Source organism: Ruditapes philippinarum, unplaced genomic scaffold (genome assembly GCF_026571515.1).
Source record: "Ruditapes philippinarum isolate M1 unplaced genomic scaffold, ASM2657151v2 ctg2441_1_1_1_1, whole genome shotgun sequence".
Classification (NCBI taxonomy): domain Eukaryota; kingdom Metazoa; phylum Mollusca; class Bivalvia; order Venerida; family Veneridae; genus Ruditapes; species Ruditapes philippinarum.
The window spans coordinates 63,216-90,122 of NW_026863907.1; the positions used below are offsets into that span (position 1 = coordinate 63,216).

The window sequence follows — 26,907 nt, forward strand, 5'->3', positions numbered from 1 at the left end:
ATTTTTTCTCATTTATTTGAATTGTCATGTTCATCATATACGTACCTGAACTACGTATATATTGACCTGTAAGAATGCAATGTTTGTTTCTTACTTGTATTGACAATCATCAGCAAGATAAATTGGAGGATGATAATGAAAGAAATAGTTAGTACAGACAGTTATTAACCTTTGACCAGAATTCAACCAAGTTAATATGATTATATGTAATATGTGTGAAATGATGTTGCGGAAATAGTTAGGTTCGCTATATTTCTCCAGGGACTGTAGAAAATATTTGTACCTTAGGCATGTATGACAAAGCTGCAAAAATTGCAACAATATTTTTTTTCTTTCTTTCTTTTTTATTTATTATTTAATTACTTTTTTCTATTTCCTGTTTCATGCTACATCGGTTTATAATCAGATAGACTGAGCATTTCATTTTCTTTATTTATAAGATTTAGATGTATGAGGGCTCAATTCTATTGGCATTCTTTTTCTCGCGGGGCGAATGTCTAATATTACGTTTTCTGTCTCGCTGAATATATCCGTTTTTGAAGCTTATTGCACTCACTGGGGAAAAGTAACAAATTTGATTATATATATGCACATATCTTTCTACATTTAATGCATGTATTACATGCACAAATACACAGATCATATTTAAAATGAAAATTAGTCTTACATTTAAAATGAATCTCATGTTACTATAGAAAAAAAAAAAACAATGCATTATTTAAAACAGTTAAATTTTGTTTGTTTGTTTGTTTTGGGTTTTACGTCACATCGACGCAGTATAGGTCATATCGCGACGTTCCAGCTTTACTGGTGGAGGAAGACCTCAGGTGCCCTTCCGTGCATATTTCAGGCACGAACGGGCACCTGAGTAGAACCACCGATGTTCCGTAAGCTAGCTGGATAGCTTCCTTAAAAACAGTTAAATAGTTTTGTTATTAGTATTTATTAATGATGTAGCGACAAACTTTTGTTTAATATATTTATAATTGTTGTATCTATCTTTTCTTTTCTGTGAGGATTGTTTATATTACTATTATCATTATCATTATTATTTTTTATCATTATTATTATTGATATTATTATTTACTAGTTTGATTGATTTATTCGAACTGTTAGTATTTTATTAGTTAAATTATAAATTGTTTTACAAACATGATATCAAATAGAATACCAAACAAGTGTCTGAAATATAATTTATCATGATATCAGGCTCGGCATGAAAAAATAATTAAGGGCCCGACAGAGCCTCGCCTTTTTTTCTTTTTGATAACTTTTGTAATATAGGACACTAGCATGTTACATGTATACATTTTATATATATATGACTTGACTTGACTTGACTTGTTATATATACATGTTACACATGTATGTAGTTATCGACCATCACTGCTGGAGACAATAAATGGAGGAGTGATCGGTTGTGCGATTTCTTCAACATTAAATTCAATTTAAAATGTTTTAGAGACAAATTCTCCTGGATCAATTCTAATTGTTGCGGAAGTCTTCAGATCGTGAGTTACATTATAAAACACTGTATCACCAAACAACTGATGTATTCTGTCAGAGTTTTGTAAATTTCCTCGCGAAAATCGAAAACAAAGACTGCGTACACATACCAATGGGAATCTAATGTAATTAAGGACATTCATATGTCAGTTTTATAAAATTACCAGTCTTCTATTTCTTTTTTATTTATATCAGGACGCTGTTTTATCAATATCATATGCTGCGTTCCGGCTGGAGAAAAGTTAGAAGTGTATGTTAGTATGGGTTATTTTGGTATCCACGAGCCACCTTAATGATTGCTTGTAAAAAAATTTAGCTGTAACACTATTAAGCGATAGATTAAGCGGTGATATAAAGATTTAATCAATTATTCAATTAGATCTATATCTATTCTTTACACTATCAACAACAATGCTATAGTTTTCCGGTGATGAAACGTTTGACTGTGTAGTTTTTACTTATAAACTAAAAGGGAGGTAACCATAATATGATTATCAAATAAAATTGTAAGAGTTATTTCCAATTTTATTCTAAATTCTAATCAATGTTGTCAAGCTACTCTCACGGTACAAACGTTTACCGTTATAGCTGCAAGGTGCACTATCGTTTATAATAACATAAATCAACATGTTAATCTTATTTTGAAGAGTTTATGTCTGCAAGATAAGCTCGGAAAACCCAAACTATCTTTTATTTTGGGGTAAGTCTTTTTGTGGTCTATAGCACAGGGAAATCTGTCATTATTTTATTAAATCTATATATATAATATAAACAAGGGATACAAGTCGTGGCCTCGCACTACCAGCACGGGTTCGTAAAATGCATTCACACGTGTAGACTGTATAAAATATCCTCTATTCCATCAAAGTTATTGTAGAAATTAATATATGAACGAGTCATTACCCAAGTTCTACTACAAACACTTCATTAAAACATGTAACATTGCAGGAAATAGCTAACATTTCAATATTTACATTGGCTGTCAAGTTGTCGTCCATTTTGCAGGTGTGTTTATGTTCCGAGTATTTTCATTGGCTGATGAAAAAACCGCTATTCGTCGCGGCTATATGCCGTTATTATCCGGATTATTATTATTCATTAGCCAATGAAATTGACAGTTACTAACAGAAGTTGGATTTACGCATTGGAACATACGGGCAACATCAAAATGGAAGCCGAAGACAGAAATTATCAAAACAAACATAAATTGTTACAATAATTTGTACCAGAAGTTAATGATTGGATCATTGATGGTGGTGGATAATTGACATTTAACCGATTACATGATTAAACTTTCTTATATGAGCATACGTTTGCATAAGATGTCGTTTTACACGTGTAATTTTACAAACCGAAATTTTACGAACGTGTGTAAAAATGAAACATGAAAGGTTATTTTTAATAATATCTTGTCCATGTAACAAAATGAGTCATTATTTTGGAAATTATCGATTCTTTCATCAATGTCCAACAATCAGAAGAAAAAAACTGTTGTATACTGCGTTATATTTACTTTTTCATGAATTGAGCAATTTTGAGTTGTATCCCTTGTTATTTTATATATATAGTGGGAAAGGGAAAAAATGACAGAATCCCCTGTGGTTTATAGTATATAATGAATTTAGTTTACTGTGGAAAAGTTGAAATATATATGGGTTCCCAAGAAATATACTGGTGATTGGAAGGATGCTAGTAATCGCAAAACATGGTGCACATGGAATTGTACTTGCATAGACTTGACAGACATGGTACAGTGGCTTCGTTTATACACTGTGAATTATTTTAAATCTACCCAAAATAAAACGTAATGCAATAGCATGCATTTATAGTGTTCGAATGTTTAAAAAGTAAGGAGTCAATGAAATGTAGAAAATTAAAGGTTTCTTTTCATTTTTGTTTTGCAGAAGGCGGAAGCTCCGGTTTTGAAGTTGGGCTTAAAATGCTTATGTCGATGCCCTCCACGAAGGAAATCAAAACCGCTGTGAGCAACAAAATTGGGAAGAAAACAAAAGGTAAGCAATATTGTGCCTGTTTTTGTATTGTTTATAAGGTTATATTATTTATACGACTGAAACCATAATAATCCCTTCAACCCGATTTACTGTGAACCTTGATTTCTAATTATATCAAAAAGATTATTTACTTTAACTAATTACAGTAGGTAGTCCCTTCGTGGTTATTATTTATATACGGAAAATATTTTATTAGTCATGCAGTATAATTATGTACGAGTATTCACTGCTTTGATTTTAATGAATAACTCTGTAAACTGGAGACATAACTTAACATTCGATGCTCTTAAATATTACACAATTAGTAAAATCAATGTATATATATCTGTATACTTGTTGCATTTAATCTTATATATATACAAAAAGTCATGCGATTAATATGTGTTACTTCTGTAGTTTGTTATAATAGCCCTTTATCCAATTCGTTAAATGTATGTTATCGCCTTTTATTCAATTCGTTAACTGTACGTTTGATTTTATTTCAAGATAAGATTGTTATTTGTATCTTGTATTAGTATTTAAATGTTGTATATGTTTCTATTTAAAATAAAAGCATAACTTTTTTAGGTATTATCAAATAGACACGATAAATGTTGTTTAGCTCAGTGTAAGTTAACATGTTATACATGTATTGGTTAATGATTCAATAACAAGCTTGTTTATTATTATTATATTTGTCAATGATTCGATTAGATGCTTTTAAAGCAGCATGCCTCCAGATTCATGCTAATTTCATAAAAATTTTGAAAATGTGTTTAAATGTAAAATATTGTGAAGTGAACAAAGAAAATAATTTACACATTGTAAACGGCACTTGAAATCAACGTAAAGTTCCAAAAAGAGTGATTGATACTGCAAAATCAGTCAATAATTAATTAGATATTGAATCTTTTTACTTTTCTTAAGATCCTAATAAATTTTTGTAAAGATTGAATTTCTTGAAATATTTTGGCTCATCTGGAGACGTGCAGCTTTAAATGCAAGTATCTTGGTTATCAAGAAAAGTCATATCGTTCTGTAAAAACTCTTTGCACATAGTGACGTCACAGAGACAGCAAAGAGAGTGAGATTGTATATATATTGTATAATCGATTATTACTCGTAACATCTCGCAGTAAGTGAGACATTTACACGTCATGTGTCTCCAGACACCTGATACGCCAATTTATCATATAGTTTATAAATACGCACACAACTTCCGGCGGAAATGAAACACACATTAAATAGATAATGTTACTGGAAGCCTAAATACCAGCAACATTTATTTTAGGAAACCTACCTCGTTACGTAACTTGTAAGATAAAATCATCATATAAATGAATTGTAGGTTACATCCCTTTATTTCATTTCTTCGTCAGATGTGAATTGCAAAATCGCATGAAAGACTGTTTAAGATATTTCAATGCGGTTCATGTGGTAAAAATATCTGACGCTCGACCTACTTCCGGTTGGATCAAATTCTACTGAGTTAGGACGAGGTACAAGTAACGGTTTATTCACTAGAAATGGGCTCCAGTCTGTTGAAATGAGTTTTAAGTATTTCAAAACAATGAATATGGTTAAACTTTACATGTATTAAAAAAAATAGCAATATGATTGTCAAAATATGTGCTTTGCCTATCTTTCACACGTTATACTTTTGAATGCTTATCTGTTAGATTATTTGTAAATCAAAATTGTATGAATGATATTTAATATGATAAAGTAAAAGTGTTTAAACTATGTTAGTTGTAGGCCTTTATTTAAACACATTGTTTAAGTTGATGTTGTTGGTTTTTGATCATTTTATTTTGTGTGTGTGTTGGTTTTTTATCTTTTAATATATAGTTTTGAAGACCACATTTAGGATTAAGATAAGTTATTTGTTTTGTTCAATGCTAAATGTATTGAAATTAAAGCATTATTAGTATTGTTGTTGTTGTCGTTGTTTGTTGTTGTTGTAGTCATAAATGAACTGTTTTTGCTTATTTCTACATATGAGGAGTGACAGTATGACCATAGGAAGCAGTCACTTGTACCTTATCTGATTGCAATTGAGTTCTATAATAATAGTGTTTGAAATGGTCATCATATACAAATTTTTCTTCTGTAGTTGCTCCACAATTATCTGAGCCCAATCTTACTTTTATTAGCAAGAATATATATGTAAAATACCGATAATTGTTGTATGACAAGAGTACAACATATGCAGCAGCTACAAATTAATGTGAATTATTACATTAATATTGAACGTAAAACTCAAAACATTCCTATTATATTATACTAATGTTGCACTATTTTAAATCCATTTGCAGCTGAGGAAAGTTTAACTCAATCTTAAAGAAAATAGAATAGCCAAAAAAAGCATGTGTTATAATGAAAATTCCTTTTCAAATGTCATTTGTTTTTAAACCATCTCACTTACAAATGACAAATTCGATTTCACATTCATTGTGTCTGCCATCAGATGAAAAAAATTGTTTTTTCCTATTGTACTGTGTCGAATTTCCTGGTCCAATTAGTTTATAATAATAATATTACTATCTTATATCATCCTTGAAAGAATTTAAACTATGCTTTTTTGCTTACTTCGAGGCTAAATTGAATTACATCTATGTTTCATTAGTCAAACTCCTACGAAGTGGTCCTACATAGACAATTTGAGCGTAGCCCATCAAATCACTGTGATGCGTTTGATTATTAGTAAATGTTTTTTACGACTATAAAAGACTATTTGTAGACCTACTTAAAAGACGTAATATTTGTAGCACTACATATATTAAACGCCAATATTTCAAACAAATAGCTTACGTTTATCGGCTTATTGTTATTAATTTAGTGATTACATCATAGGTTTCTTTAATGTAACAGTGTGTTGTAGTTACATTTTAAAATACATAGTCAAGATTATAAGAAACTATTTTCCAGACTGATATTAGTATTTTATGCATTTTACACAATAAATAAAACATGATGTTCTAATTTCACGTGGAGTTCCTTAAGATAGAGTCGCAAAAGTATGTTATTACATGCTTAAGTTTTATCTTGTCATGCGAGTCTTTTATGCAAAACGTTTACATTAATCGTCATTTTGTTGGTTTTGGAGAAATGTTTACAGTTGTTTGACTTTCTTTCTGCATTTTCTGCGCAAGCCTTGTTGTCATCTGTCTGAGATGAGGATGAATCATCCCTTTTTGCGATCTATCTCTTATCCGAAAAAAAATCATTTTTATTTCATCTGTCTGAGATTTAAACAAGTACTCTCCAGGCAAATCCTCAGTTTTTCTGCCTGATATACGAACCAATTTTCATTTTGCTTTCTGTCCGCTATCCGGACATCTCTTTTTCTTATCTCTTTTTCTTCTGAGATAACAGTGTTATACCATGCACAATAAATTCAAATCACACATTCCTTGTATTACGCTTAAGGAAAAATTCTTGTTTATGTAAGATAACTTGTCCATGTGTTGAAGGCAGTATTCAATCTAGGACTTACTTAAAGAAACTCTTTATAATATGTTAATGAACATAGTAACAAAAAAATCAAGGCTATACTCGTATATTTGTTTTTTAAATAAGGAGTATTTAGGGAACTTGAAAGAATAACTGGAAAATGGAAATTTTAAGACAGTAGTGCTAATGCAAGAAAAGACCATAAGTATTATTGTAGTACGTAATTGAAAGTTCAGCGTCGTTTCATTCAATCTAGAATTGAAAAAAAATAAGAAACAAAATCATTTCTAAAGTTTCGAAAAACCATAACCTTAGAGGTTAAATCTATGCCTAAAATTATTATAGTAAAGATGTTTCATTGTCAATGACATCTGTTAAATCATAGAGATGTTTTTATGTTTGTTATTTTAAAACGACCCCCTGCTAACAGCAGAAACGATAACGAGGTAAAGCCGCACAGAAGTGTCTGGACACGTTGTAACAGTAGATATAACAAAGTGGTATGCTGATAAAATTAGTGTTGTGTGTTGAATGCTTTAACTACACTGAAATAGAAAAACAAATATCCGACATTTTTAAATGTCTGTACCTGAAAACTATCAGCAATCACGTTCATTTTTGTCAATATTGTTAATGACGAAATGTTAGCTTTTCGAAAACCTTATAACGTCACGCGGTTTATGAACAGAAATATATTTGCATTTATGGAAGTGAACAATAAATTGATACGAGCAATCAATTTCTGTATTCAAATCAATACTCTATGTTGACAGTGAAAATAATCTGAACGGTTATATTTGTGTTGTAAATGTATTAATAGCAGGAAAATAAAATGACACTCGATTTAGAAAAACAATATTTCAAAATGAGTTCTTATATTATATGGTTGATTGTAAGGTTGAATGTAACGGAAGAAATATTGGTTAACCGATACAGATATATTTTATGATTTTTATTGAACTCTTTAATAAAACATTAGCTTAAAAGACAGATTTACACTTTTGATTGCGTGTTTTTATGTACATTTATGTTGTCTGAAGTTAAGACAAAGCAAATATTAAGTATTTAGTCTTGGGAGTAATAACACGAACACAAACTGCAGTAAGAATAACAAAAAGGAGACACAGTTAAGTTTTTTCCTGTTCAATTTAAAGTTAATTTAGCGGCCAAAAATATATAGATGTTGTGACATTCTAGACATCGTTTTCTTTGTAATGAAGGCACTTACATTGTACTTGTATCCTGGGTGTATTATCTATCTATTGCGATAACGAATTCTGTGATAGGGTGTCTTCCAAATGCGTCCTTATTCTAACTTTCAGTTTCTTAACCATCATTATGCATCAATTCCGCTTTTATTTACGAATAGTGAATAGTAGTGCCTTTCTTGTAAAACAATGCTATTAACAAATAGTCCGCCTTTAAAGCAGCATGCCTCCAGATGAGCAAACAATATATTTTAATAAATCAAATTTGTGAAAAATATACTAAGATATTAAGCAAAAAAGAAAGGTTCAAGATTCAAGTAATAATTTACATGTTATGAGCGATTAATTCTGATTTTTTTTCATTATGTGTAACTATATTTCTACTGCGTTACTAATTCAGAAAGGGCATTTTATTTATTTCTTTTATCTATTTATTTAATTTTTTGCATATTATTACCTCTTTTTGTAATAAACGTGGGTTGTAAGTGTCATTCATAATGTATAAAATGATTACTTTTGGTTATTTTACAATAATATATATTTAACTTCATTTTCAAAATTTTCATAAAAATAAGCATTCATCTGAAGGCATGCTGCTTTAAATAAAACAACACATCGGAGATACGAAAATAATCTATTTTTAGCAAGGTGTGACAGATTACAAACTCCTCGTACTGATTTTTTTGCGTCAGCCTCGTTGCTTTCTGCCTGTTATCCATACAAATAATTTCTTTGCTTTTGCTTTCTGTTTTTTATTCGGAAAATTATCTGTCTCTTTGCCTGTTGCTAATATTGTCTTTTAATTGGACAAATCATCTCTCTTTCTACCGATTTAAACAAGTTGTCACTGCTTTCTTTTTAGATCCGGACAAATTGTCTGTTTACCTTCGGACAATTAATATCTGTTTCTATCGCCTGAGATAAAAACAAAATTGTATCTTAGCCTTCTGGCTGGTATTCGGGAAGATCTTCATTCTACTCTCTATCTGAGATTCGGGCATGCCGTTTTATTTCGTTTGTCTAAGATCTAGACATATCGTCTTTGCTTTCTGTCTTAGATCACTGGATCCTTCGTTTATTTCCGATATATTTGTTGTTTTGAGAATACGTATTTTTTATTTTATTTTTTAGTTTTGCTTTCAGTCTAGGATCTGCCCAAATTTGGAAAAAAACATACGGTATGGACAGCATTATAGATATATATTTATTATTTTGCAACGATTAATTGACTATCGAAGAAAAGTTTTTGTCAATATTGTAAATGACAAAATGTGAGCTTTTCGAAAAAAATCTTATAACGTCACCTGGTTTATGAACAAGAATATATTTGTGCATTTCTACAAGTGAACAATAAATTCATACGAGCAATCAATTTCTGCGTTTTAATCAATACCTCATGTAGACAATTAGTGAAAATAATCAGAACTGTTTTGTTTGTGTGTTGTATGTATAAAAAAATTACAAAACCACAACATGGGGTTTTAACGTTCGTATGTTTGTTCTAAGTTATAAAGAGCAATGCTCCTAAAAAATTGCTTTCAAAATTATTTTGTTTATTTTTCTCTTTCAAATACAGTTTATTATGATTATTGAACAACAATTTGTAAAGTACTGATACCTTATTAATTGTTTCTGCTACATTAACGTGTTTTGTACGACGGCGACGGCAACAACAAAAACGCAGAAATTATTAAACCTTAAGTTGTTTGCCGAAATTGACCAACTAAAAAGTAAAGGTATGAGACTTAACATCGAGTAATATATTTTATAATTAGTTTTAATGAAATTTATGTGGTTATAACTAAGGTTTAATCATATAAATATTAGTTTATTATTCATGAATTTCCTAATATTCTATTATTTATTAGCTTACGGTATAAGTTACTTGACTTTTGATTTACATGAAACTTTCAATTGTTGGATGAAATAAAGCCGGAAGATAAGTCTTTTTGTTTTAAAACAGAACAATAAAAAACTCTTTTTCGTAAATTTAAGGATCCATTCATAATGCATTAGTCGAAAAAGATCATTTGCTCAATTTCTAACCCGAGGTGTACTACAATAAAGTTTTATGTTTGTATTGCATGTTTAAGTTTCTTAGAAATTGAAGTGTTGTTTAAGCATTTGATTCACACATGACATATACATCATTATATATTTGTTACAAAATCATTTAATGTAAAACGTACAAAAAGGATATCCAATGATATAATTTTTTACTCACAATAGCAGACAAGTGCTGTGTCGCAGCTGTAAGAAGATACCCCGTACTTCACTTCAGTGTTATGATCGTTTTCTGTTCCTTTGGTATCATTGCTTCCAATTCTTTATTGTATTCTGATAAAGATTGAATACTGATTAAACAACCCTTGCTCTCGGGAGATGTTTAAAGTACGTGCATATTCATATTTGCTAAGCAATTTAATTTTGTGTTGGTAAGAGTGTATTCAATTGATTTAGATTATTTTTACAATCATTATGATACATGTTTGAAAGTTGTTGAAAAGTCATTAGATGTACTTGGAATTATATCGATTCGTGATGCCATTTAATCAATGATATTTAAAGCAACACAATGATAATAAACACGCTAGGGTGTACAAATGGTAGAGAAAAAGTAAATGTATATGTTGGTATATCTACAAATATGTAGCAAATATGTTGTTTAAGTAAATGTGTTGGTAGATTGACCGATTTAAAGTAAATGTGTTGGTAGATTGACATATTTAAAACAATATGTTAATAGATCTATAAATTTTAAGTAAATGATTTCGGAGTAGTATATGTTGGTTGATATAAATTTACTCTTGTGACTGTCTCTTTTTTAATGTACATTTGTATCTTGTTTGTTCGGTAAAGTTAAGACAAAGCAAATTTTAAATACAGACAGGCCACCAATTTTCCCTGCGTGATCGTATGAAGCGACATTATGGGTTGGAATATCTGGTGTACGAGTATATGCATCGCTTAGCTCCAGCAGGCAAGGTGGTTTTGGCCCATGGTGTTGCTTTGAAGTTTGTAACACCCGAAGTTATCCAAAATCATCTTTCAAGAAATTCAAATTTTATGGTTTAAGACCTTTAGACCTCAGTGGTTTTCCTTTAACATTTCAAACGTTCTGGCTGACGGTCAGGGTTGCTAAAAGACGAAAATATGTCCTCTGTTGCAATTCATAATATTTACAGATAGCTTCGACACAAATTTATAAATTACATAAAAGCATGTCTGGACCCATTTACATTTCCACTCATAACTAGAATATCATTTGCACAATAACGAAAACTCACCACGTTTATTTTTTAATCTCACATCAAGTTTCTAGGACACAGTAAAACATATTTGTAAAACTACACTAAGTCCCAAGGCAGATGGAGAGATTGATTCTGGAGGAAAAAATGAATAATTCAATAAGAACAGCCTCGCGAAAATTTGTCTCAGCAAAGCTATAAGCAAGTCAGCTGGTATTGTAATATAAAGTGTTAAGTTTATGAGTATTTGTTAGATATGAAGGTTGACGCACTTCTGGGATTCAATTTTAAAAGTTTGGTATCAGCTGAAAGTATATAGTCAATTATATTACTTGGTCATCAATTGTTAAATATGCAGCAGTTCAAGAAATTGTATATTGCATAGGTTTTGATGTTACATTCTAGGTTATGACATTATATGAGTTATGATAATGCATAGGTTATGATGTTATATAGGTTATGGCATTATATAGGTTATGACGTTATAAATGTTAAATTATATTAATTAAATTAGGTTATGATGTTATATGTGATACATAGGTTATGATATGACATAGGTTTTTATAATTAATTTGGATCCAAACATAATGATATTATGTAGGTTATATTATTACATAATTACATTGTTATAGAATTACAAAGGTTGCAATATTACATAGTATAAGAATCTTACATCGGCTGCCGGTACAGACCAGAATATCTAGCTCGAGGGTAACTGTTTACGGCGGTAACGAGGCTCTGCCGAGTTTCCGCTAAACAGTTACCCGAGAGCTAGATATTCCCGTCTGTACCAACTGCCGGTGTTTGATTCTTTTTCTTGCATATTATAATTACATGTCAATTATTTTCGGAACAGAAATTATGAAAACTCATATTCTCATTGCGCACTTTTTTCTTATAGTAGCGTATGAACATACAACTTCATTCATAACGGAAAAATGACGCGATTCATTCATAAAAGTCGCGCGTCAATAACGTCATTTAAAGCACGCGACTTGTCTTACATGGGGGGTGTAAGACAGAGTTTTCTAGCACCGATGTAAACGGTAGATAATCCTGTCTGAGATGCAAAAAATTATGCTATTACTAACTTAAAGGTTATGAATTTACAAAGGTTATGTTATAACATAGGTTATGATATTGCATAGACTATTATTATATTTATATATTATGAAGTTAAAGTAACATTATTTTAAAGTTTTTTTAATTGTTATGTTAATATAGTAAAATTAAGAACACCTGCGTAGTTATATTACAATCTAATAAAATTAACAATTCGCATTGTATTATTTATGAAAATAACTATGTCATGTATAGTTATGTATATAACTCTGCATATGTCAAACAGCGGTGTAACTTCCATGATATAGATAATTATATACATGTTTCTTCATTCAAATTTATTTTGAACATCGAATAATGTTATCGGTTTGAATTTATCAGATATTAGGAAGTTATTGCTCTGATATACAAGCAAAAATCGCATTTGCAGGAATGCAGTTATTGCATTTAAATGCGAACACAGAGGAAAATACGAACGAAGGACGTTCTGAAACGTGGCTAATATGCACAAATCTACCTCGGGTCAATAGATTGATATTTGAAAATGTCACTTTCACAATTTAACAGTGTGTTCATAACAATCTGCAACAATTACTGACATCCTAGAGCCGCAAATGCGATTGAAAAAGGGCATGTAATAAAGGAAGGTCTCTGCTGGGTTGGGGTACACCTGAAGATATTCACTGTGAAGAATGCGACATTTATTGGGATGATCAAATGATCCATAGATCTATTTCTTTGTTGGTTGATGAATTTAGAAACGGGCAAATGCACAAAAATAAAAGATGCTGCTCGGGCAGCTCGCCCTGCAGCAACTACATGTTCAGTTCAAAGTACATCGATAAATTTGCAATGTTTTTGGAAATCATCACATTTGTTGACAAATAGCAAAATAGATCCGGGTAGCAAAGGCGATAAAGCTCCTCTGCAATTGCATAAAATACAACAAGATGTTTTTTTTACAATTTTGTTACTGACGATGAGACATGAAAATAATTTTTCAACCCAGACCCAAGTGTACCAGGTGCCTAAAGGCTAAAATTTTAGGCTGTTCTCAGACATTAGATGGAATTCTTCAAAACTTCAAAACAGGACCAATACATCGCACATGACAATGCATCTGCTCATAACGCGCACATTGTGACCGAGTTTCTTTATGCGTCTAAGACAGTTATATATCGTCCTCCCACATCCTCCTTCTTCTTCCTATTCTTGTCCCCGGTGACTGCTTCTTATTGAACAAAAGTGGTGAAATTACCTGTCTGGTAAGAGATACAATTTCAAAAATGTCCTGAATATCGAATGAGTGTTCCAATGCTTAGTATGACATGTGCTTTTAAAGGTAGAATGACAGGCTGAACAAGTGTGTTGAGGCGGATGGCGAGTGTTTTGCTAAAACAGACCAAATAAATTGATTAGAAATTAAGGTATTTTTAATGAAAAAGCATGTGACATTTTACATTTTTAACAGCCCTCGTAGTATCAAACGACATAGTTTTAAAACTTAGTTTTCTTTTAAAAAGAGATGCAAAGAATCTCGTGCCCTAGATATCGCTACCTCAAACAAAATTAAAATGTTCACATTTATCATTTTGGTTGAGGAGTTTACAAATCTAATCGGTAAAAGAGGCATTTGTTTCAATTTGATCTAATAAAGTTCTTGTGAGTAGCAAATCAAACGAAATTTGAAATTGTAACACCATAATTTGGAAATTGCACCCAGTTATTAGAACATGAAATATGAAATATAAAAAGTGTTAAGTTTAAGATGTGTTAATGGCATTGTCCTGTAGATATTACCCTTGTCTCATACTGTTTTGAACAATTTTGAAACTTTTATTTTACGTGGGTCCTAACGTTTTCATTGCATATATATCGTTTCGCGTATAAAGTGTTAGAGGTTTTGGTTTTGTGGTCATGTGCGTGATTCGTGGGTTTTATCGCTCGTCCGAGGGTTTTCCCAAGCGTGTGTGAAACGTTCACCCAGGAAAGTCCTGTCACGCACGTGTTGATATGGTGCTAGCTACTTTCCATAACGTTTTATTTGAGGTATTTTACAATTGTTTATTTTTGTATTTGTCCATGTTAGTTTAGAGATGTATATCACGTGACACCACGCGTTTACTTACAAATACTATACAAAAATAAACTAGGATTAATAAGAGACACAACCATGGAATGATTCCGGATAAGTAATAATGTAAGAATAGCTTCATTGATTTTTATAATACCACATTGATTCATTTTACCAATATACCGGGATAGTGCGTTAAGTCCGACTTGGATGTAGCATGATTGTATTGAAACGTTCTGATTTTGAAATGAGGAGTAAGAAATTAAAAAGAATCTTAGTTACAAGATCTGACGCAGTAAGGTGACTTCAAATTCTGAATTAGCTTTAACTGTTTGAAATTTTGTCAGCAAAAGAGTCTACACTAAACTTTTTTCTCGGACAGATGTTATAAAATCAAAGACTGATAGATCAGTTTAATGATAAGCATAATTTATACAACTTTTTCTTGAATTTCAAAGCTATGTCTTACATACAAGTTGTGATAAGTACACAAACATAACTTGAATTCATTTTGAAATTGCTTCTTTATTATGATGTCCCTTTAAAGCAAGTAAAAAATGTTTGTCTTTTGAAGAGAATTTCGGCTTTTTCCAGTAAATTTTCTTCTTTTATTACCAGTGTTTAATATAAATTTTATCCTGGTTAATTTGTTATGGTAAAATGATTCTAAACGATTATCGACAATTAAAGTCTTTAACACACTCGCGAGGATGAGTTCTTATTGACTCGGCAAACTTAACTTTGCAAGTAGCTTTAGTCTCCTTGCGAACATGTTAAATTTTGCTTTTATATTTTGTAAAAATAGAAGCGGTAGTAGAAGTTTTTGTAGGAGAAGTGGTAGTGAAAGTGGCAGTGGCTGTAGTAGAAGCTGTAGCAGTAGCAGTAGCTATGACAGTGCGAGTAGGAGTACCAGTAGCTGCGACAGTGTCAGTGGTGCCAGTGCCAGTGCCGGAAGCCAGTAACTGTGGCAGTGGCATTAGCAGAAGCAGTAACAGAAGCTGTAACATTTGATGAAGCTGTAGCAGGAGCTGTAGCGGTAGTAGTAGCAGAAGCAGTAGCTGTAGCAGTAGCAGTGATAGTAGCAGTTGATGTAGCTGTAGCGGTAGCAGTAGCAGAAGCAGTGGCTGTAGCAGAAGCAGTGATAGTAGCAGTTGATGTAGCTGTAGCGGTAGCAGTAGCAGAAGCAGAAGCAGTAGCTGTAGCAGTAGCAGTGAAAGTAGCAGTTGATGTAGCTGTAGCGGTAGCAGTAGCAGAAGCAGTAGCTGTAGCAGTAGCAGTGATAGTAGCAGTTGATATAGCTGTAGCGGTAGCAGTAGCAGAAACAGTAGCAGTAGCTTTATTTACATTTCATTGTTGTATTATACAATACAATACATGCATTACTAACAACATTTTTTTAATTAAATACAATGTCAATCCCTGTGTAATTATAATTATTTAATTAGTACTGTAATGTGAAATTTCCTCAAGATATTGAACTATTTACATGATTCAAACAAAATGTTTAACTGTGGTATAGAAACACTTGAAACAAACATTTGTAGTTTAATAAATGTCAAAATAATAAAAAGACAAACATACAATGTACTTGTTTTAAAATGGTGTGACGTTATAGCATAGGGTCACATGCGTTTTGAGAAATTTCTGACAGAATAATTTTATCTATTAATAGATTTAGTTGCAATATCGTATGTCAATTACGGACACTTTAAAGCGGCCTTCAGTTTTCAACAGATTAGATTAAACTGTTTCATATACTTGTCAATTCAAAAGAATTATGGCGTAAAATGAAATTTGCCGTCAATAAAATACATTAACAATATCGAAACCCCTTCTATATACGACTCTATCTTCTGGTTTAAGAAAGGAACGTCACCGGCACTCTATAAATAGCTATCGGGAAGCTGTTTTGAAGAAGGCTAACAGTGATATGATGCACTTTTCCGAGATAAAATTACTGAAACAACACAGAATTATTTTTGCAACAAAAAAAATAAAAGCTGAAGGCCGCTTTAACTGGTATAAACAGGACACAGAATGAGTGTTATTGAACAGTTAACAATGTTATAATGATGAAGGAGGGATATATATTATACGTATTTTATTATGGTATTTATATAGAAACAGAAACACACAGCAGATGTTTGTATGAAATAATTATTTTATGTTCTGTTCAAGGAATTTTCAGGAGAACAAATTCAAGCTTTTGTATTCCGTTTCTATTTTGATTAACGAATGTGAAAACACCACGTATGATTTAATATAAATACATAATACTAAAATGCTTGTTTGTGTGGAGGAAACAAAATTGTTTTTAAAATTGATTTTTAGTGTAAAACTTAACAAATAATTGTGTACGTTGTACACTATTCCTTGTCGTTTTCTAGTATACAATACATTATACTTGTACTTTTATTATAGTATATAAGCTTGACAGAACCGGTATATTTAAAGCATAAAGTATATGTGTTTTGTTGCAATCAGAAAAAGGCCAGAAGTGCGCTTATTAAGGTAATTACTGGAATTTTATGTAATTTTATGGAAGTTTAAGCATACAAATTGTTCTTGAATGTAATAATGTAAATTAAAGCTACATATTCAAAATTGAGACATGATTTGTAAGTAATTCTTATACATTGACCATGTCCATTTTTTTTTAGAAATCACTCATGAAACAATTTATAAATAACTATCTATTTCACAAAGTTTATCAAACTTCAACGTTGCAAGGGGTTTAACCCTTCTTAATCAAGGAGTTTTTTTATTTTATAAATACATAATTTATCCTCCTCTATTTTACTGCCACAATATCCTGGATTAATTTTTTGATGACTTGTTCAGAAATTCATATGATCAAAACAAAAATCATTCAGTATATCAATTTATAATAGTCCTTTGAGGATTTGCCAAAAATTATTTCTGAAAAACAATGAATATAAGTTATTTGTTACATGTTATTTACCAGTAGAATAATTACAATGAGGTGCTTTGATATCTAGTTTAAACATCGAAATTTTGCTGAAGTTTACTTCTTAAACGGAATATCGATTTAATATTTTGTAACATAAATTTCTTATAATTTCATGTTCGATTGATTTAAAGTAGAGTTTCAGAATTTTATTTGAATATATCGGTGTGGATACGTCTATAAACACAAGGAAGGAATCAAATTAGACAGGACCTAGAGAAAACAACATTCATGAGGGTTTGCCTTTAAGCATCGAGACATCGGAATTGCAGCCACTGTCGTAAGAGGCGACTTAATGGGTTCAAATCACTGGAGTCTAAACATCTCTAAGCTTCAGGTGAGGTGGTATTGATCTTTGGTGTTGCTTTAAGTTTGTAATACCAGTGGTTTGCCAGAATCATATTTCCTGTTTCGGCGCCATATGACCTAAATTGCGCCGTAAAACAAAACAAAACGAACAAACAAACAGATCATTCACGTATAAAATTGTGTCTTTTTGTCGAATTTATTGTCTATATGTAGGCTGTTTTGCCTCGAGTATTCTAAATTCATTTAACAAAAAGACGAACGAGTAGTTCAGGGAATGAAAAATTTTGCAAAATGAAGGTGCTATTTTATCTCCTTTTTGTCCAATTTTCTGATAAGTACTTGAAATTTGAAACCTTATTTAGGAATTGAATTATAAAGTATGACAACATGTATGCTATAATTTCAAGACTTACATGTACATTTAAATGTGATTAAAAGTGGTAACAGAAAAATCTAATTTAAACGACAGCTTATATTGATTACATATGAAAATATATACAAGTATGTTGAATTCGTTTCATTGCTCGTTATCGTATAATCTACCATACTGTTACTTCAATGTTGCACATCTGTTCATCTTTTATGATTACAAAATTGTGACATATTTACGCCAGCATTAAAACGATATTTGTTGAATATTGCTTGTTTAATTACATATGACAAGCCTTAGTTTTTTTTCAGTATATTTTTTCTTTCTTTCTTTCTTTCTTTCTTTTTTTCTTTCTTTCTTTCTTTCTTTCTTTCTTTCTTTCTTTCTTTCTTCCGTCCGTCTTTCTTTCCTCCTGTCTGTCTGTTCGTCCGTCTGCCGTCTTCCTTTCTTCCCTGATTCATCCCTTCCAACCTGCTTTCATCCCTTCCTTCCTTCCTGCGTGTGTGTGTGTTTGTGTATTCAATTCTGTAAGAAATTTCATACCCCATGACTAACATGGAACCAGTAGAAAATATGTACATGTAAATATACGTCACACAAAACATTAAGTGTATATAAACGTGCCTGCTGGCAGTGTGATTGTCGCTTTCAATTAACACAAACATGACAGTATAAACAAGTCATGAAACATAAACAGCTAAGACATGCAACATATAATTTCTGAATAACAGTCACATATTATAAATGTTAAAAACTACATAAGAATATACACATGCCTTTAGTGTATATTTGGTAATTCAAAAGCAGTGAATTTCTACTTGAGTTTGAACGTGCAATTTTGACATGGCTTTGTTGGTTACATAAAGTAACATATGATTATTTTGTTTATAGAGAGATATGAAAAATAATGTAATTATATAAATGATGACAAAGTAAAACATGTAATTGAATGTTTAAAGGCCCATTACACCCCTTTTAAATCTCAAAAGATTTTTTTTGGCGTCCTAATTTAGATTTCTGAAAAAAAAAACTCATTGGTCAATTACCTGAATCATATTTTGCTCTGTAGCTTTCTGAGAATAAGTACAGTTATAGAAATTTAGTATTTAGTAAAGAAGTCAAATATTGCTTTGTTTACATTTTGCTACTTTAATGACAAGCAATTTTACAATTCCTAAGCTTCTTTCCTCGTGATATAAGCATCTAAAATGCTCTAAAACTACTTGTGTAAAACATTTTAGCCGCGCCATGACAAAACTAACATAATGGGTTTGCGACCAGCATGGATCCAGACCAGCCTGCGCATCCGCGCAGTCTGATAAGGATCCATGCTGTTTGCTATCGGTTTTTCTATTTGTAATAGGGTTTGTAAGCGAACAGCATAGATCCTGATCAGACTGCGCGGACTGCGCAGGCTGGTCTGGGTCCATGTTGGTCGCAAACCCATTATGTTGGTATTTTCATGGCACGGCTCAATTTAAAACTCATGTTTGCCCTTTCTACTGAAGGAAATATTATTCGTTTTCGAAGGATAGTATGCCTTTAAGAAATAGGACAGTACGACTGTAAGAAAAACTTTGTTTAAGTGGGTTATGGTTAACAGTACAAAACATAAGCTTTAAGCTTGTAACTGACATTTAAGCTTGTATCCGACATATTATTGAAATATATTAAACAACTGTTCGGCAAATGTTACAATTTTGTCGTCATGTTATGCTTTAAAAAATTCTTTGTCTTGTATTAGTCCAATTGACATTGGTCCTGTATTGGATTTTCTGGACGGATTGTTAACAATGTGACTTTCGATTCTACATTTATATATCAATGTTTAGATACATGCTATATAGTATTGTTTAATTTAGAATGTGTTTATTGATCCATAACATTCAGAAAACAAATATTAATATATAAGTATGAAGTTAATATTTGTGACCAGACAGTTCTAGCTTTATATATGCTACTTGCTATGATATTTATATTGACATACGGTGAATAGATAACCTGTTTCTTACATACCTTAGATAAAGGCAATATGCTTCCAGTTACATATAATAGGATATAAATATATAAATAACTTGGCATACACGTGAAACAATTGGTGAATATCTCCAATAACATTACTGGTGTGGAAATAAAAAGTGCTAATTTTCACTCTGATTTATTCAAACATCTAATGTAAGATTATCAGATTTTTTGTGGATATATATACACACAGTTCTTTGAAATAAAAAAGTAAGTAATCTTATGTTTGTAGTGAACAAGAATGTTACACCTATAAGGATTTTGATTGGTTGTTAAGGAGGGTGGTCGTATGTAGTGGTCATAAATCTAATCTTAAAATATTCTTTGCATGAAGAACACAAAGTCACACAAACTACATAGAGGATATTATTTTGTTTGTTGTGTATGTAAGATCGAAATATATTTTACAGAGTGAACACCATGTGCAATATTTTCATTCGTGGTGTAGCCAGGAGTAATAATAAAACATCTGGTGTTCTCTGTGAAATATAATTTAATTTTAGATTTTACAAAAAGAAACAACATGATTTCTATTTATGTAATTTTAATGGATTAATTAAGTCAGTTATTACTGTTTTAACGCGTAACGTCATGCACGTTACTGGGCCAGGCATGAGTATGGGTGGAAATATTACAGTTTGTGTTCACAACTGAAAATATAATTATATAATTTGACTTTATATGCAAAACAAAAGAGAGAAATTTTCTATATATAAAATACTTTTTAACCAAATACCATTATTTACTGTAAGAATATCAATCATTTGATTTCTCTTTGAATAAAAAGAAACTCTATATTAATTTATTACATGTACACTGGAAAAAACTATTCACTACAGTATATTTTGAAATCCACAATTAATGACAACCATATTTTTATCCATCTATTATAAAAACAAATAATATAGTGAATTGTTGGGAAATCTAACAGTTCTTCGTGGCATTTGGTTCACGTTGCTTTCTATTTTTACCTTTGGCATAATTACTATATACTGATTTCTGAAACGCGATAAATGAAAAAAAATCGCAGATTACCAAATTACCAAATTTTTAATGCTATAATATATATGCATTTAACAAATTTGAATGGTATCTGGAACACATTTTTTGTGAAATTTATAGTGTATACAATTTTATTTGTATTGACAAACATTGATAATCAAAATAATCAAAAATAACCCTTTATATTTTAACAAAGACAAAAAAAGAGCAAACAAATATTTGCTAGCGTTGATCGTTTATATAGTAGTGATAAAACAGAACAGTTCTGTTCTGTTTCATATTTGAACGAAGAAAATAAAAGAGCAAACAAATAATTGCAAAGCGTTGATTGTTTGTATAATAATGATAAAATATATGTCATGTTTTGCGTATGGATCGGGATATCCGTCGTTCAATTCAATTCAATATTTTATTATACATGGAACTATATTTAGCATATAAGCCGTTGATATATAAAATAGGTAAATTGTAAGACATTTTTTTCAATCAGTTGTTCGTCATACAGTCATACAAAATGTGTTCAGAGAAGTTTTAAACAATATCTTTTCATGTAGATCTAACAATGTATAAGTTCCCCAGAGTTTCTTACTTTTCGTGAAAAGATATAATTATCTCGACAAATTATTAAGTTATTTTTTCATTTTGTGGTGGCAGTATGGTTTCCCTTTTCTGAAGAGTAATTCAATAGAACACTACAATTTGATAGATAGAGACAATTCTCTCTCAGTTTGCGAAGTATACTGGTCACTTGTCAAGTATAAAAAAGTTTTGTCTTATAGTTATTTGTTTACATAATATTTGTTCATAAATTTAGAGCTTACCATTTTAGCTAGTAAATACTTACGTAAAACAATAAGATTAAAGTCATTTTCTTTTTCCCTTCAAAGTAGGATCTGTGAGATATATAAATAATGTTCAAAGACATAAAGGTTGGGGGAGGGGATTAAAGCCTCATCCGTTCCCTTGCAAGTGACATCAATTACAGCCAGTAATTCCTAATCAAATTTGAAGAAATGCATTTAGATGGTTCTATCTTAAATTATATGGATTGCAGTTTTGTCAATTTACAGTTAAATATCTTAAAATAAATTAAAAATAATAAATCAAAATATAACGTCATTTGAAACTGCCGTCAAATGACGTTTACGTTGCTGGTGGCAATTCAAAAAATGCCCTTGAAATATTGAAAATAAATTTGAACAGGTTAGGATAAATTGAATTCAGTATTTATTTCATTTTTTTTTTCAATTTCAAGAACTTAGTGAAACGATTTTTTACAAAAAAGTAATGACGTTCAGTGTTGTTTTTACAGGTCGGCGGTCGGCCATGTTTTGAACAATTACATCTTAACTACTTCTACAAATTAAACGAATCATAACCGGCCCTTGATATGTTTTGAATTGGTTTGTTAACATAGCTATCCAAATAACTGAACGATGTTATACTAGTGTCTAACATGAAAATTTCTTCATTATCTAACGGCCGCTTCATTTGTTTTGACAAGTTAATGTGAGTCGGTCAATATTTTGGCACTGACCTTATTTCTTTGTTTATAATGGAATGCTAGCAACTATATTATTCTCATTATATGTATAGTAACAAAGAGAACGTTCACGGACACAATAAAAACGTTAAAGGCACATTTAGTCTCACAAAATAGGTCCAATGACTGCAACTTTTAATCTTATAATAGAAATAATATGTAATATTTTGATAACAGAGTAAAAGCATGTTTGCTTTTTACTTGAAAATAAATGGTGCCGTCTGTGAAATAATCGGTTTTAAAAGTAGCAAAATGTAAATAAAGTGTTACTTTGATTTCCATACAAAATACTAAATAACAATGTACTATAACTGTACTAATTGTCAAAAAAAAACAAGAAAAGCAAAATATGACTATATGATTTCGAAACTGTAACAAAACACTACATTATTATTATTATTATTATTATTAAAATTATTATTATTATTATAATTATTATTATTATTATTATTATTATTATTAAAATTATTATTAAAATTATTATTAAAATTATAATCATTATTATTATTATTATTATTATTATTATTATTATTATTATTATTATTTTACTTTATTCTTTTTAATTCTTTTTTATTATTTTATTTGATTTTATTTTATTTTATTTCTAATTTTTTGAGTACTGACAAAATAGTATTTTAAGCCTAATTGGCCTTTTATAGTTCATGTAACAGCAAAGTAAATTAAACTTGATTTATTGTGCACTTTGAACAAAAGTAATTCTGTGTTGGTACAGATATTTTACATAGTATTGTATAATCAATAATTATATAGTAAAATGAATACAAACGCCATAGAATTGTCAAGTAATTGGTCCAATTTACGAACTGAATAATCAAAATGTGACTTATAATTGTATAATTTTAACGCTATCATGTATAAAATTACAATAATCATGTAAAATTTATGTATATAAAGAAATCAAATTACATGTATATTGTGATTTATGCACATGATCAGGACAACTTTAGATAAATAAACAATGGAAACTCAATAGAATAACCAAATGATTTGATGGTTGTTTGTAAGATTTACTATGAAATGTTACTTTTGGAAAACACGTTATTGGTGTTTGTAAAAAAGGTAATTACTATACAAAGGGCGCACTTTGGAGGTTGCACTGTATTCTATATGATTCATAAATTTACCAATTTTATCTCAGTGTTTTGATTGTAATGTTTATCCATCCTCTATTCAGCCCGCTTCAAATTTATCAATTGATGAATTTCTTCTTAAAATGTAAAACAACGTAAATATACTTTTGTTAAACTCATGATATCTTTTATGTGAAGTATATCTTTAACTTAGCTACATGAAATGAAGTTTAATTCGAGAAACGTGGTAGGATGTATAGTAATTAGTTCTAATTAAGGCACACCTGTATTTCGAGGCATAAAACATCTTTACGTTTGCCCTGAAATTTTATCGGAATTGAGAAACGGGATAATAATTGGAAATGTTTCTGAAGGGAAATGATTCAGTGTATTTAGTATTAAAACTAGTGTAATTTGGCCCGCCGACATAATTAATATATTGATTTATAAGTAAACTTTTTCTGTTACAATAACGGAATGAATGCCTCGTTTGTAGAAACACTATTATTGGCTTTTTGTAAAGTAAATGTTCACCAACCGTCACATTTTATATCAAGTATATTACTTGAAGAATATTTCATGCCGATATTGTTCAAGAGCCTTGCTACAAAAGCATTGGCCTGTAAACTGAAAGTCGATCGGAATTCGCTACATGTGATGAACTTAACTGTTCTGTTTAAAACGGAATTTCCTATTGAGATTTGATATTGAAAATACTCGTCGATTCTGAGAGTTTCATATACAAAGATTACAAAATCGAGATACTTCTTTTACCTGTTGGATTACGTCATTGCTGCGATCAACATGTTCTCTATTACGTAAATAGAAAAATCAAAACAGTGTTTAAAAAATATTCGGAGCTATTTTAATAGGTGCTATCGGGATTAGTTCGTGAAAACATGTGAAACCTAAGATTAACTGGATATATATATTCTAGGTAGCAAAGTTTGCATATAGAGATCCTTTGAACTGTTTGTGTATAAAGCAGTGAGTATTTTTATTTCTGTTGTACAATCTAATACAATGATGTGCACAAATCGATTTTGAATCTCTGGTACAGTACATGACTAGAAAATATTTTTCCTATAGCAGTGCAGCTTGTTTATACAGGAGAAAGAATCCCCCGATCTCCTAAAATAAAAACAAATTAACGTTAGGTACGATTTTATTATATTATATTAACATAAAAAATACCATCAAAACCATATTTAATAATTTCCTTTCTTATGTTTATATACAATTTGACTCTTCAACAGAACGTAATTTTCTCGTCAGAAAATCAGACAATTCTTCGTCAGAAAACGTGATTTGCATAATGGCTTTTCAACGTATAACTTAGAAGTTAATATGAGGTCAAATATTGAGATATCTGGTTCATTAATGTTGATATTCTACTCTGTTTTTAGAAATATAAGTTTATCGAAACGAATACTTTACGTACATTTTAGTGAATTTTAAATACGTATTTGAGACAACATACTGTATTTTTCATCTCTTAATCATTTCGCTCCTTATACATTTAATAACACTTTTCTGTATAGACTAAATTCAGTGTTTTGTATAAGTCTAAAATGTTAATGATATGAATGAAAGAGAACTTGCAATCCGCAATTGGTACAGCCATCAGAGATTATTTGTAAACGGACATAAACGTTTGTTTTTTAAGATTAGTGGTGTTCGAAAAAAATCATCACTTACTAAGTTACTGAACTGCTGTTACACAGCTCGTTTAACTTTTACCATGCTGGTATGGCGGCAACAGTTTCTATTAAGGCGACCCACTGAGACGAAGGCCAGTCTACGCCGTCTGGTCATGGTCCGCACTGTTCGCTATTAAGTTAATACATCTTTTTTTAATTTTCCCTAAAGTTGATAAATGGTCGTGTCCAGATTGAAAGATGGACAAGTCCATTTGTAATATTAAACGTGTTTAGGGTTAAAACGGACTATATATATATACTATAACAACAAATACATAGCAGTCATTTTGACTAGACTTTAGCTCAAGGGATAAAAGAACGTTTGACATAATAATCGAACTGCAACATGATAGAGTGTCTCTGCTTTGTTTAGAGGCTTATAGCAATTTATTCGGGTTCGATTGTGTAGGAAGCTATAAGTTTATAGACACAATCTCAAATCTGTTCCTGGAATCAACCAGCACTAAGTAAGCAATGTATGTATGTCATAGTTTCTTGCTCAAGGAAATAACGGCTTGGTTGTCTAGCTACGACCGTCCCTTCTATTAAATTATCTATTTTCGTTGGATGTCTATCTTTGTAAGATAATATATCATTCTGATATGATATTATTAAATGTTACCGTGTGCTCTGTTTGGAATAACAGTCGAGTTTAAGTAAAAAGGCTTTCTATATGTAAATTTATTCTTATTTACAAGATGATATTCATTATATTTTGTATATTGCAAAGTAATTAATATTCGGTTATATTTTACATATCGTTGTTTGGATTTTTTCTTGACTAATTTGTGCATTTGTGGGTTTTGTAGGTGTGTGTATGTGTGTGTGTTCAGAAAATGGTGTATTTAGATGTTTGCGGGCGATAAAATAGTGCCAAAACTGTTGACATTAATTTCTTGATATTTGATTTAAAAATGGGGTGCCTCGGAAAAAGCTTTCCTTAATGCTAAGTAGAAAAAGTCCACTAGTAGTGTAAAAGAAACAATATCAAACTCAATATTGCTGTAAAAATGACAGCTCTGCTGGACATTTTTGTCTAACATTGTAGTATTAGTAAAATTGTATAAAATCACATGTTAGATCAATCGACAAGAAAACAGTCAGAATTTAATTAATTAAAAACAACATACATTTATGCAACACATGAAAGCTAATAAAATATTATATATAAACAGTATTATATTTGAAAATATTTCAAATGATGAATTGATTAGAAAATATTTGAAGTATCAACTTGAATGATCTGAAAAGGTAATGCTTATGTACTCATACATTAAACATTTTAAAATTTGTCATGTATTCACCCAACCTCCACCACAACCCATTTCCCCGCCCCACACCTGAAAAAAATATATTGCAA

The 26,907-nt window shown here is 30.6% G+C and overlaps 1 protein-coding gene across 4 annotated transcripts in view; it reads left to right on the forward strand.

Moving 5' to 3' along the window:
* Positions 1-26,907, forward strand: part of LOC132723775 (Kv channel-interacting protein 4-like) — a 253,491-nt gene that overhangs the window by 42,822 nt on the left and 183,762 nt on the right. For 2 of the 4 annotated variants that reach the window (XM_060708552.1, XM_060708553.1), the window contains exon 2: positions 3,411-3,518. In XM_060708552.1, coding sequence (XP_060564535.1) covers positions 3,411-3,518 — 108 coding nt within the window. Of the gene's footprint in view, positions 1-3,410; positions 3,519-20,307; positions 20,422-24,535; positions 24,835-26,907 lie in introns of those variants that run through there. The other 2 variants (XM_060708550.1, XM_060708549.1) reach the window with 2 other exon arrangements.